The 14,033-nt window shown below is 39.3% G+C and overlaps 1 protein-coding gene across 9 annotated transcripts in view; it reads right to left on the reverse strand.

Moving 5' to 3' along the window:
- Positions 1-10,077: 10,077 nt before the first annotated feature.
- Positions 10,078-14,033, reverse strand: part of SMAD9 (SMAD family member 9) — an 80,745-nt gene continuing 76,789 nt past the window's right edge. For 8 of the 9 annotated variants that reach the window (XM_043577068.1, XM_043577059.1, XM_043577092.1 and 5 more), the window contains one exon: positions 10,078-13,656. In XM_043577068.1, coding sequence (XP_043433003.1) covers positions 13,513-13,656 — 144 coding nt within the window. In that variant the 3' untranslated portion in view covers positions 10,078-13,512. The remainder of the gene's footprint in view (positions 13,657-14,033) is intronic. The other variant, XR_006296866.1, reaches the window with a different exon arrangement.

Genomic DNA, 14,033 nt, shown 5'->3' on the forward strand with positions numbered 1-14,033 from the left:
TTGTTACACAGCATTCTTGAGAGTAGGTAACTGATACACCTAGCTGTATAGTTATTGCTGCTTAACAAACCACCCCAAAATCTAGTGGTGTAAAACAACAATTTATTATCTCTCATAGTTCTGTATAGGATTGCTATAGTTTTAAATAGTTGTACAAATACTTTGAAGCTAGGTGTGGCAGGCTGTACTTTCCAAAGATGGCCACAACAAAGTCTCCATTCCACATGCTGTTATGTGATGTGGCCCATTAAGGACTGGATTTTAGGGGCATCTGGGTGGCTGTTATCAGCTAAGTGTCCAACTCCTGATATTGGCTCAGGTCATGATCTCATGGTTCCTAAGATTGAGCCCCGTGTCGGGCTCTGCACTGACAGTGTGGAACCTGCTTGGGATTCTCTCTCCCCTTGCCCTCTGTCTCTGCCATTATACTGCTTGCATGCACACACACGCACAGCATGGACACACTCTCTCTCAAAATAAATATTAAAAAAAAAAAGAATTGGATTTTATTTTGCTACCCCCTTGAATCTGGGCAGGCCCTATTCCCACTTTAACAGAATATGGCAGATGTAATGCTATGCTAGTTCAATTGAGACTGGAGGAAAGAGGACACAATAAATACATTTATTTATATAAATATAAATAAGCTTCCAGCTTCTGTCTTCCAACAAAGTCGGAGATCAACTGCCAAGATAGAGGGGTTGTTGATAAGAAACTTTAGGAAAAAGGCAAAAGTTGGAAAGATACATTGAAGTCAATGAGAGATGGCTAATAGTAGTCGCTTGCTAATAATCCCCTGATAATCTGTTTTTCCCTTCTTTCACAGTAATAGAATTTTGTGTTGGGAACATCGCCACACAACAAGATAGCTGATTTTCACATGATGCCATGCTAAAGAAACCAAACATAAATGATGTGTGGATGATTCCATTTATATAAAGTACAAACACAGGTGAAGCTTGCTGTTAGAGTTCAGGCGTGGTTAGACTTGGGAGGGGGTAGAACCCAGGAAGAGGCATGAAGAGGCTGCTGGGGTTCTGGTATTATGCCCTAGATGCCGGGCATGCAAGTGTGTTCTGTTAATGAAAGTTCAGCAAGCTATACGTTTTATATACATATACATCATATTCACATGATTTTTATGTTTTCAGTATATTGTATTTCAATATTTTTAAGTTTTTCCTTTTTAAGACTATTTATCAGCTGCTCTTGCATGTGAGTAAATTCTGGCCAAGAAAGTAGAAGCAGAATGATGTATGCAATGTCTAGTTAGTGCCCTGAAAGAAAGCAGACAGCCCACTTTCCTTCCTCCATCTTGTGTTAAATGTGGACAAAGCAGCAGATCACCTGTAGGCCAAATGAGGTTAATTCACTGGGGATAAAGGAACAAAATAGAAGGACCCTCCTTAGTTGGCCTCCATCCATGTGGAGGAGCAGAGCCACCACCCTAGCCTGAAACCCCTTGTTTTTGGATGACTACGTGAAAGAAACGGAATATCCTGTGTCTGCCATGATTATTATGAAGTCTCTGTTACATCCAGCCAAACCATATCCTAAATAATACTATGGGTAAAAGGATTGCTGAATAAAGATTTGGAATACTGGAAGCCAGGAATCTGTAATGGCGTTCTGCAGTCCAGCTGTCATGGTAGGAAAAATACGTATTACACGCTTGATCTCAGATTGATTTAGTGGAAGAGGAAGACAAGGAAGTTAGGATACTTTTGAGAGAGTGCTTTCAGTAACAAGATAGAGTTCAGGCTGAGCAGAGGAGAAATGAGGGCAACAAGGAATGGGGTTTTCTGTGAGATTGCAGAGCCAAATGTCAGAAGAATGAGAGAGCACAAGATACGTAAGCTAGGAAACTAGTGGTATGCATCACGATGGATTAGTGACAGCCCCAGTGCTGTTATGCTCTATAACAACATATGTTTCCGTGAATCAAGCTCTTTGAAATCATTAGCTGTAAGACCATTCCCAGGCTTCCACTAGGAGTGTGATTCAGAGGGATGGATAAACAAGCCTGTAAGATTTAATGACAAATGTCACTCCAGGAGGGCTCACTCCAGGGAGAAACAGAGTGATTTACTTCAGCTCATCAACCAGCAGCTCTAGAGTATTGCAAAAACTTGCTAAGAAAGTGATCATAAAAGAAAAAAGAAAGACAACTGTAAAATAGATATCTTGCTTCAGAAGTAGTTAACCCGAACTGTGGAGAAAAAGAAGACAACCAACCAGATAGCCCTCAAAAGACCAGTCAAAGGTCATATTGGTCAAAAATTATCATGGGCGCCTGGGTGGCTCAGTTGGTTAAGCATCCAACTTCATCTCAGGTCATGATCTTGCGGTCTATGAGTTCAAGCCCCGTGTTGGGCTCTGTGCTGACAGCTTGGAGCCTGAACCTGCTTGGATTGTGTGTCTCTTCTCTATCTGCCTCTTAGTGCCCTGCTTGCACTCTCTCTCTCTCACAAATAAACATACATTAAAAAACAATTGTTTTTTTAATTATAAGTCATCTATAGTCAAAGACTTTATTATGAATAGGCAAATACAAAAGGGTTCTAACTAATCTTACCAAAAATTACATATATTTATACACACATACAAGCTTGTATACAAAACTGGGAGTTACTTCCATAAAGGAAAACTGGGGCACTGATGGTGTGGAGTAGCAGAATGGGGGTTCAGTGGTTAGGAGACCATCTTTCATCAAAATAATCATTTGTACTGCTTGAATTTTTACTAGTGCATGTATGACCTTTTCAAAAATGTTTTACTTTTTTTTTTTTTTTTTTTAAGAGAGAGAGTGCAAGCAGGGCATGGGGCAGAGAGAGAGAGAGAGAGAGAGAGAGAGAGAGAATCTTCAGCAGGCTCCATGCTTAGCACAGAGCCCAATGTGGGGCTCAATCCCACAACAGTGAGATCATGAACTGAGCCAAAATCAAGAGTTGGACGCTCAAAGGGACTAAGCCACTCAGGTGCCCCAAAAATGTTTTTCTTATTACAAACTGAAATGAAAATGCTTTTTCCTTTGCTTCCTATTTCAGTTTATAGGGAGAATATTTTTACTAATCTTTATTTCCATATACGTAGCACTTATTTATAGTGCAGTTTCCTAACATCCATTCTGAAGTCCAGATGTAAACTTCCCTCCTGGAGGTGCATAAAGAAAGTAGATTATAATCTGAAGACAGCATGTCAGAATGATACCAATTCTCTAGCATTTTCTAAGTTTCCAAAACAACTCTGTCTACTTACTTGATCCTTACAACAATACTGTAGTGTGCTCACAACGGTTATTTAAAAAAATGTTTTTAATCTTTATTTTTGAGAGAGAGAGAGAGAGAGAGTACGAGGGGGAGGGGAGGGAGACTCAGAAGCAGGCTCCAGGCTCCAGGCCCTGAGCCATCAGCATAGAGCCCAATGTGGGGCTGAAACCCACAAACCGCGAGATCATGACCCGAGCTGAAGTCCCACACTCAACCAACTAGGCCACCCAGGCACCCCTCACAATGGTTATTTTATAGATGAGGAAGCAAGCTTGCAGAGGTTGTCCCTTGCTCAAGATTGCACAACTAGCAGGATTTAAATCCAGGCCTTCTGATTCCAAGTTACCGCACGCTATTGTAAGTAGTGTGAGCCACATACGTAATCATGGTGAGGCCAGTGCTGTTGGAACACAGACTTTACATTTGACAATGGATGTGCTATCATAAATAAATAGAGCCTTTGTACAGTAACCCCTTGAGTTTTAGAAGCTTAAAAAAAATTATTTACACCCTAATTATATTACTTTTAAAAAGTACTTCCAGGGGCGCCTGGGTGGCGCAGTCGGTTAAGCGTCCGACTTCAGCCAGGTCACGATCTCGCGGTCCGTGAGTTCGAGTCCCGCGTCGGGCTCTGTGCTGACAGCTCAGAGCCTGGAGCCTGTTTCAGATTCTGTGTCTCCCTCTCTCTGACCCTCCCCCGTTCATCTCTGTCTCAAAAATAAATAAACGTTAAAAAAAATTTAAAAAAAATAAAAATAAAAATAAAAATAAATAAAAAGTACTTCCATGTGTTAATTCATTGGAACCTCAGAACATGGCAAGTATTGTCTCTGTTTTTGGATAAGGAAAGAAACTCAAGAGAAGTGACTTATAAAACAAGTCCAACTGTTGGACACAGAGCCAAGATTTGAACTTAAATCTTGTCTCCAAAAATGATGCTCTGTCCACAGTAGCATGTTGTTGCTGAAGTAGAAGCTAACACTTTTAAATGTCTGGTTTCAAACAAGGTAGGCACTTCAATACATGCTAATTTTTACATTTCTGTATGCACACACATACATAATTTTATATAAATACATCAATGTAATCATATTATGTATACTGAGGACTTGGGGCTTAGGTTTTCCCTCTTGTTCCATTTTTTGGTTCCCCACCCTCAGTCTTCCATGCACTGCCCAACTTCCACATAAACTAAGTCAACAACCTAGCATGTGGTCTTTATTTTTTTCTGTTTTATAAATTTTAAACACACATATGTACACCTATAGCAACCATCAGTTACATAAAAATGTAGGCATATAATTCACATCATATATTACTTCTTTATGCTCTAGAACCATGTAGATAGAAGTCCCCCTGAGTCACTTCTATAGCTCTGATTCATTGCTTTAGATGGCTGCAGGGCATCTCATGACAGCAATGACATCACATTCTATCATTCCACTGCTGATGGCATTCACCTGGTGTCCAGTTTCCTATCCCTATGGACAATGTTGCATCCCTGGCATGTATCCTTACATGCTGGTATGTACCGGTGGTTCAATAGCCTTGGAATAGATTCTCATAAATGGGATTGTCGGATGGAGGGAAATATATAGATATGTGTTTTCTCTAGATATTATTATATTCCCCCCCCAAAAAAAAACTCTACTAACTGCAAATGTCTATCAGAAATAAAGGAGAATTTCTTTTCCTGTATTTGCCAGCAGGAATTATTATTCTTTTTTAACTCTTTCTGAAAAGATATGTACTGGCAATTGTTACATGTACTAGCATTTCCCTGAATAGTAGAAAATTTGAGTACCTTTTCATGTATGCTTGTTGGTTATTTAGACTTGCTTCTCCATGAATTGCCTAGTGATATCCTTTGTCTATTTTTTCATTAGGCTTCCTTTTTCTATTCAATGTGTAAAAAGTCTGGTGAATATTATAAAAATTAACCCTGTCATTTTTATTCTTTTTTTTTTTTTTTTTGCTAAACTAAAATATGCCTATTTATTCCTTTAATGGTAATTTTTGCCACACAAGCTTTCCATTTTTGTATATTTCAACAGATCTGACATTTCTTTTGTGGCTTTTGGGTTTCTAATGTTGGTTTAAAAGATCCAATTTGGGATCTTTAAAATGACTGTTGAGTTATAATATCCTATTTCTTTTTCTAGAATTAGAAAACATAATTAATACAAGTTTTGTCAAATAGTCCTAATTTATTTTGTGTAACTAATTCACACGGACAATTTAGTATTCTTTTTTATCATTGTGACTCCTTCAACTTCTCATTTTCTTTAGCTTTGAAAATGAATATTAGCATGACAACAGACACTGCTGAATGACACATACATTTGCCTGTGTTCAGACAGCAATTTATTTTAATGGGCTGAACTGCCTCATTACAGAAAAAAAGTCTGATTAAAATATTGCTTTCATTGAGTTGAAAGTTAACAAATGTTTTTTAAAAACTATTTCAGTGAAGGTATTTGAGCTGTTTGTAATTAGATGAGTTGATCTCATCTCCTATTCAGGACACAGGCTCCTTTCCTCTATTATCCTCACATATATTACTTCCCCTCCACATAACCATTTGTAAGCATGGAGACGAACAGTTTTTGTTATCATATACTGCAGCAAATAAATCTTTCCTCTTCGTAAGTTTACCCTAATGATACAGAATCACATGCAACCTTTTCTAGTTGAAAAACCACAAAAGAAGTTATGACTAGTGAGATTTTCTGTTTTCCTCTCTTACAATTGCACCTTATATCATTTATTGTCCTCAAGTTGGAGACCAAAGTCAACACTAAAAAGATTTTATATCAGTTGCCTTTGAAAATCTAATAACAGGGTACATTAATAATATTACATTGATATTAAACATTTGCACAAAAATGTATTACTACGTATTATAGTTATATAAAAATACACATACATACCTGAACTTTCCCAGGATGTTGATTAGAATCATCTGAGGTGGTTGGGGCACCTGGGTGGCTCAGACTCTTGATTTTGGCTCAGGTCATGATCTCACAGTTTGTGGGATTGAGCCCGCATCAGGCTCTGCACTGACAGCGTGGAACCTCCTTGGGATTCTCTCTCTCCCTCTCTCTGCCCCCCCCCTTTCATAATAAACATTAAAAAAAAAATCATCTGAGGGGGGATTGTGAGTATAACTGTGACAGCATTATTTCCTTCAGAAAGTGAGGGAACCTGAGTCTTGAGAAATCAGTATCTTTCTAAGATGACCAAAAGTTGTCTGCCACTGTGAAAAGTTAAGTTTGCTTCTAGTAGGGCAGTGCTCAGAGACCCTTGTTTCCAGGCTCCTGGACTACACTTGTAAAACTGGCCTTTTCTTTCTAAAAGAGACTTTATGGCATGGACACTCTGCCTTTTGTGCTAATGCTTGGGCCCTTGTATCCAACTATGTGCCTGAATGAGAAAAGCCAAGCATTCCATTCATATTGAGGTACCGTTTTCTCTTCCTTACATCGAAATGATATTTTGCTATGTTTCCTAGGTCTCTTCCATTTCTCGTTTACCTCTTTTGTGCCGGCAACAGTCAAAATTGCCCTTGGCTCACTAATCCCAGATACTTGCTACCTGTAAATAGGGCATAAAGTCCATCCAGTATCTCGTTTCTTGAACACTTCCAGCTTTGTTTGCAACTGGAAGATGACTACAGCCCCTGCCCCAGGCCAGGCATCGCCCATTCTGAACGAGTATGAGAACTTAGAACTGACACACAAGGAGCAAACACTCAGGTGCTCGCTGTGGAGAGGAAGGCAGGTGCCTTCTGACCAGCAAGCACCAGGCCCTACCTGAACTCTTCTAGATGCAAAGTGAAGGTCAGATGCTGGGATCAGCACAGTGACTATGCCAACGCAGCAGCAGCAGGAACAACAGTGTCCTCAGAAGCCAGCCCTGCCTGTCTACACTGTACCCTTGCAGGGAAATGTCATAGCTCACCTCTATTAATAATTGGAGGCAGGAATTGATTGTTCTATTTCTAGCAACCAAAACAGCAAGTCTTCCCACATCGTCTAGGAGAGAAGCGAGGACTTTGAACAGAGATCTCTTAAATAGCTGATGTACTGTCAAAGCAACTCGAGCCAGGATAGTGATCAGAACCAAAGTAGCAACTACTCAGTAATAAATTACAGGTGCTTTCAAACAGGCACGCCTGCACTTTGTGAGAAGCAGCCGCTTTCACCTGAAGCCTCCTGATGAACCCAAGACAAAGTTTCGTCAACATTGCGAACCTAAGAATGATGGTTATGACCACTGCTTCAGTTATCCAACACACCACCCCCAACGCATAATGGCTTAAATTAACCACCTTTTTGTTGTCATTGCTCGCATGCGGTGGGTTGGCTGAGCTCAGCTGAGGGGTTCTGGTGGTTGGGTCTGGGGTATCTCATGGGACTGCATTCAGATGGCAGCAAGGCTGTGACTGCAACACTCAGCGTGGTCTCACAATCCTCCAAGGAGCACTGAGCAAACTGACACCCTGCTCTGGGCCAAAGCCAACCCACAGCCTGTTTTTGTACCGCAGCAGGTAAAGAGTAGTTTTCACATTTTTAAATAGTTGAAAGATCAAAAGGAAAAAGTTTCATGACATGTGGAAGTACTAAAATTCAAATTTCAGTGTCCATAAAATTTTATTGGAGCCCAGCCATGCTCATCATTGACATAATGTTATAGCTGCCTTTGCCCTCCAATGGCAGAGTTGAGCAGTTGCAACTCTTGGCTGTAACATCAGAATTCCTTGTGCTTCTTTCTAATCTTTACTGAAATTTTACTGAAATTCACATTTTAAAAATAAATGCTTGAGATAAAACAATTATAACTGTTTAACTGTCAAAACTACCTTTCTTTGCTACTGCAGTGTGGCTGAATATCTATTTCCAAACCAAATCGTGAGCTTCCTCGCATGCCCACCAGCTGGCAACGTGGTCACTGGACATGCAATTGGAGGCTTGCAATTATTTCAAAGAGGAGAAATGAAATACTTGCTGATTTTTAAAAGGAAGAACTGGAGGGGTGCCTGGGTGGCTCAGTGGGTGAAGCATCCGACTTCAGCTCAGGTCATGATCTTGCAGTTCGTGAGTTCAAGCCCTGTGTCGGGATCACAGATGTCAGCACAGAGCCCATTTCAGATCCTCTGTGTCTCTCTTTCTCTCTGCCCCTACCCCTCTTGTGCTCACTTGCTCTCTCGCTCTCAAAAATAAATATTAAAAAATAAAATCGGGGCGCCTGGGTGGCACAGTCGGTTAAGTGTCCGACTTCAGCCAGGTCACGATCTCGCGGTCCGTGAGTTCGAGCCCCGTGTCGGGCTCTGGGCTGGTGGCTCAGAGCCTGGAGCCTGTTTCCGATTCTGTGTCTCCCTCTCTCTCTGCCCCTCCCCCATTCATGCTCTGTCTCTCTCTGTCCCAAAAATAAATAAACGTTGAAAAAAAAAATTTATAAAAAAAAAATAAAATCAAATAAAAAGAACTGGAAACATTTTTGCCTTTACAATGTAAACTTGAAAGGCCTTTCTAAACAATAGCTAGATAATGATGAACATGAAGAGATACAATCCTTGCCCTTAAAGAGCTCCCAGTCCAGCAGAAAGTTGGACAAGTAAACAGTGTGGTGCAGGAATTAATAACTGACCACTGGTGAACACAACTATGATGGTGGCACAGAGAAGAGACATCCAACCTGGCTTGGGAAGGTCTTGGATGACTTACTAAGGGAACTGATGGGAAGGAAGTCAAGTTGGATTGGCCCAGAAGCCTTCCCAGGTACCCACCTAGGGCCTGATGGAGATGTCATTGCTTGGTTCCCCAGAAGCCTGTCACAACTGATAGTGCACTGACCTCATTTGGTGTACTTATTCATCTTCCTCCACAAACTGGTAAATTCCTTTAAAGGCAGAAACTGTGCTGTTTGTCATTGCATCTACAGTGGCTGACACATAAGAATGATCTGGTAAATAAATATGCAGAGGTTTCTCAGATGATGAAAATATCACCCCTCTAAGACAGGCTAAAGTTTACAGACAGTATTATATGTCTACGCCATGGTATATTTAAAAAAATCTGTACAAGTTAGTGTTTGAAATGTCAATACCAAATATTTGATACAGGAACAGGGTCGAGAACCATGAGGATGCAAAAGCAGACATGATACAATCACTGTCCTCCATAAACTCACAGCTTAAACTGGAGGTCTCATAATCCCCAGAATAGTCTGTCTTTCATCTGTTTATAGTTTGGAAGTCCACAAATACCTCTTTTTGAATAAGTAGGGCATTTCTTAAAAAAATAAAGAAGGAAAAAACCTTGATCAAGGATATAAGAAGGCTAAGCGAAATTTCTTGAGAGATTTATATATTTCTCTCCCCCCTCCACCACCCCGCCCTTCCATTTTAAGACTAGAAGGAAATGGAGGGAGTTGAGAATTTCCTCCTGGATTTTATCTTAGTTTTTCCTCACTAGCCATCTTTAGCACCTTCTTGATCAATGAACAGATGTTTACAATAATAAAGTTATTTCCTATATACCGTAATATCACTTAATATTTGCCACGATCCAGAAAAAAAGCAATTATGTATATCTTCTCTGAAATTACTACAAAGTATCTTCAAGATTCTATATTTCATGCCAGTTATCCGAAGATATTTAATTCAAAACCATTACCTAATTTCTCTTATAGCATGTTGTATTTTAAAAACATCTCATTTTCAAAATAAGATGGCTTAAGATCATCTTACGGATCCACACACAGTGACCCTTTTGTGATGTTTGTAGGGAAAAACGAGCCCAAAACATATAGGTACAGTAGTGTTTATTATAAACAATCAGGTAACAGTATATATGTGCATTTGAAGGATAACTGGAGCCTAGATATTATGATCAAAAGCATTACTTAAATAGAAATAGTTCCTTTTTTTGTTGGTTTGTGTTACATTAATTTGAACTTAATATAGATTATGCCAGGATCCCCTAGTCTTGTCATACAGTTCAACTGCTAAATCATAACGGGGAAGACAAATTTGGAATGCATATTATTTTTTTCTTTAGTTGTTGAATATATATGCCAAGTATCAGGGACACATTCAAAGTTAAGCAGGTGCTTAAAGTCTAGCAGGTGATATTTATAAGAAACTTTTGTTGTTGTTCCTAATCCCTTAGAAGACAATGAAAAGGGGATTCTGAGTGCCAGTGCTAGGTGGTTGTTCAACTTTTCCTGATTTATACAGAGTGTTAAAAAAAAAAAAGGTAAATATGTTGAAAAGTGGTTATCTTTATACTTCCAAAGCACTGGCATATAGTAAAATATCATCTAACTAAAACAAACTTCTCACATCTCAATTTTTTAACAGGAAAAAAAAAACCCAGAAACAATGGGCTTGAACAACACAACAAATGTTCTGGGTCTTAAAAGCAGGCCACATCGTTGTTGTTCTCTAATGCACGACCCTTGTCCATGGCAACCTTAAATATGTTTGGCATTGCTATGTCTTAAAATGGCTTAGCATGTCCACTTTGTGAGTTATCCTCTGAAAGAATGCTCTTAAATTTTTTCTGGATTGTCCATCTCAAGGGACAAATGCTAAATAGCAAACGTGGAAGTCTGAAAGCAAACGATGCATTACAACTTTGGCTAACTGTTGCCAACAGAAACATTAAAAGGCCAATGAGAATGTGACTGTCAGAGCGACTGAAGGGTTAACTCTTCTGCATTTCACTCGCATCCTAATACGGGCTTTTGGTGAGACATGACTGGTGATGATGCAAATGTACCACTTTAATCAAGTGTTTTCTTCAAAGGAATAACACAGGCTCTGTGGAGTATTTCATCCTGGTTTCCCAAAGCCGCATGAAAATCCAGGTTTATTTATTTTTTTAAAATGTAACTTATAAGCAACCGGTTACGATTAATTCTGCAAAGGTATAAGGTTACCAGAGGATGAGTTTGAGCACTTGTGAAGAGATCAAGAAAGTTATGTTAAATGTCTGGAGCAAAATCCATGTGTACCAAAATCTCATGGAACAGTACTCATATGAGGAAGACTCACCATATTAATGCCTCTTCTAAGGAAAGAAATGGGGGAAAACTGGAAAATAGGGAAGTAAGAGAAAACAAACAACTTCGAAGCACTGAAGAAAAGTAGCATTTATCCCAGGAAGACTTCACCCCTTACCTGATTGCTCAGAAGAGAAGGAAAGTAAGTTTCAAAATAGAGATAATTAAGAAATCATCAGTTGTATTTTTTTTAAGCAAAAAGAAAAAAAAACGATCACAGGTTTTGTTTTGTTTTAAAAGTGAAAATACATGAAGATGTCTACACAGGTTTCCTAATAGACTCTCAGCTCCAGAGTCTGGGGCTGTCTCTGGTTTACACTAGATTCCACAGTACCTAACACTGTACCCAGCACATACAGGTGCACAATACATAGGTGATGAACCAATGAACTACAGGGTTTTCTAAACACTAAATGGACCACCTAATTTTAACGTAGAATGTACTATTTTCTGTTGCATATATGAAAGTTTCTATTAGATAACACTAGTGCTTACAAGAGGTGACAGTAGGAACTCACTCGTATCTTTTTCACAGGATCATTTCTACCTTGAATACAATTTAGTGATAAGCAACTACTGTGTGCTAATGCTAAAAAGACTTGAGATAGAATGTATAAATGAAGAAGCCTCTTGGATTACTGAAGTACCGTCTGTTACAAGCATAATTACCTTCTTAAATTATACATTTTTAAGAGGGTGTGAAATATTTTTCGAAGCAGTGCAGTGTTTAGTGGGTGGGATGGGAATTGTATGTATATATATATATATATATATATATATATATATATATATACATGAAAGTACCTAGAAATGTGGGGAATTTTCCTCTCTTTACCATCCAAGAGTAACTAAGAATGGGCTTTTAATACCGTATATATATTTTAAGCGTCCCACTCTTCGGTACTGCTGTTCCCCAGAGATTATAAGGATTATGAAGTTATCATTCTATTTGTGAAGTTATTTCCAGGTATGAGGTTTCAGCTTTATAAAAGGCTACCAGATGTGACCAGCAGATCGAGACACTAAGTTAAATAACTCATAAACTTCATCCCAGCAATGTGTCCAGGTTTTCTCAAAGGCTTCACCACTGTTTTAGTCATCTGTAAATAGTATCGGCCAACATGTAGGGAAAATGCGGCAAAAGGACTGCCCTCGCCATGAGCCTTTTAATGGGAATATGAGAAGGTGTAAGTAAACAGAGGATGCTTTTGTCCAACCCTCTTATTCTACTGCTTCTTCTCCACTCAGGATTTGCACACATGGTCCTCTAGCTCACTGTGTGGACTCCAAAGGCGGCGAGGCTGCCTGACTTGAGAAACCAGGAAAATTCAGGGACCCGATTCCCTACATGGAGAGCAAGTGCCTCCCTGGCTGAATCTTGGACTAAGTTCTGGTCTTGTTTTGCAGTTTGGGAATAATGCTCAATTCTTGCTATTTTCATATGAACCTTTTCATGCATTAGACTCATTCTGGATTTTTTTCACTGGTAGATTATGAGGCAACGTGGCTCCCAGCTTCACAGTTTCTTTTCCAATCACAGTTTAAATTTGTTTCAAATGTACCATTAATATCAGCACAATCATCCAGCTATAGGTATTTCAACTTGAGAAATAAAATAATTTATGTGATTTATCTTACATAACTGATTTACAGCTTGGTCTGTTGTTTTTTTTTTTTCCTCGCCGATAACACTAAAAGTGAGATTGTTTAAATTATACGGGTTTGACTGCTTTCTTTTGTCTGAAAGTGTTATTTCTCTAGTGCTGCTAGTACCCTGACTCTTAATATATAAACAGTTTTGATATTTTTCTGGTAGGCCACCCAACATGCCTTAGAATGACACGGCTGACTAAAGCTGCCTTTTATTCTGCCAGCACTTTTCAAATACTATTGACACAGTTGCCTTCATTTGTTACCGCCCAGCCCACAAAAGAAGCTGCTTCCTATTATTATAGCACAGGCACGAAAAACCTGCTTTTCTAATCACGTTGTACTGGCATCAGGTTTAACTAGAAAGCACAAAACAACTGGTGATAAAAAATATGAATAAGTATATATTATATGTATTTACATATGTACTTGGAAACTTGAGTTAGTTGCAAATCTGAAATGATGTAAGCCACTGCCTGCAATAGCATCTATGCTCTAGAAATGTCGACGAAGTCATGACTGACTGTTAAGACACCGAAGAGATCGGGTTATGTGGAGAGCCCATCTGAGTCAGAACTTTGTCCAACCACTGCAGTGGTCCATGAAGATGAATCTCAATCCAGCAGGGGGTGCTCGTGACATCTTGGCGATGATACTCAGCTCCCCAGCCCTGTAAAGCAAGAAGAGAGCCAAGAGTGAGGATGTGGAGAAATGGAAACCCTCATGTACTGTTGGTGGGAATGCAAACTGGTGCAGCTGCTCTGGAAAACAGTGTGGAGGTTCCTCAAAAAATTAAAAATAGATCTACCCTATGACCCAGCAATAGCACTACTAGGAATTTACCCAAGGGATACAGGAGTGCTGATTCATAGGGGCACTTGTACCCCCAATGTTTTAGCAGTACTTTCAACAATAGCCAAATTATGGAAGGAGCCCAAATATCCATCGACTGACGAATGGGTAAAGAAGATATGGTTTATATATACAATGGAATACTATTTGACAATGAGAAAGAACGAAATCCTGCCATTTGCAGCAATGTGGATG

The sequence above is a fragment of the Prionailurus bengalensis genome, chromosome A1 (assembly GCF_016509475.1).
Source record: "Prionailurus bengalensis isolate Pbe53 chromosome A1, Fcat_Pben_1.1_paternal_pri, whole genome shotgun sequence".
Classification (NCBI taxonomy): Eukaryota; Metazoa; Chordata; class Mammalia; order Carnivora; family Felidae; genus Prionailurus; species Prionailurus bengalensis.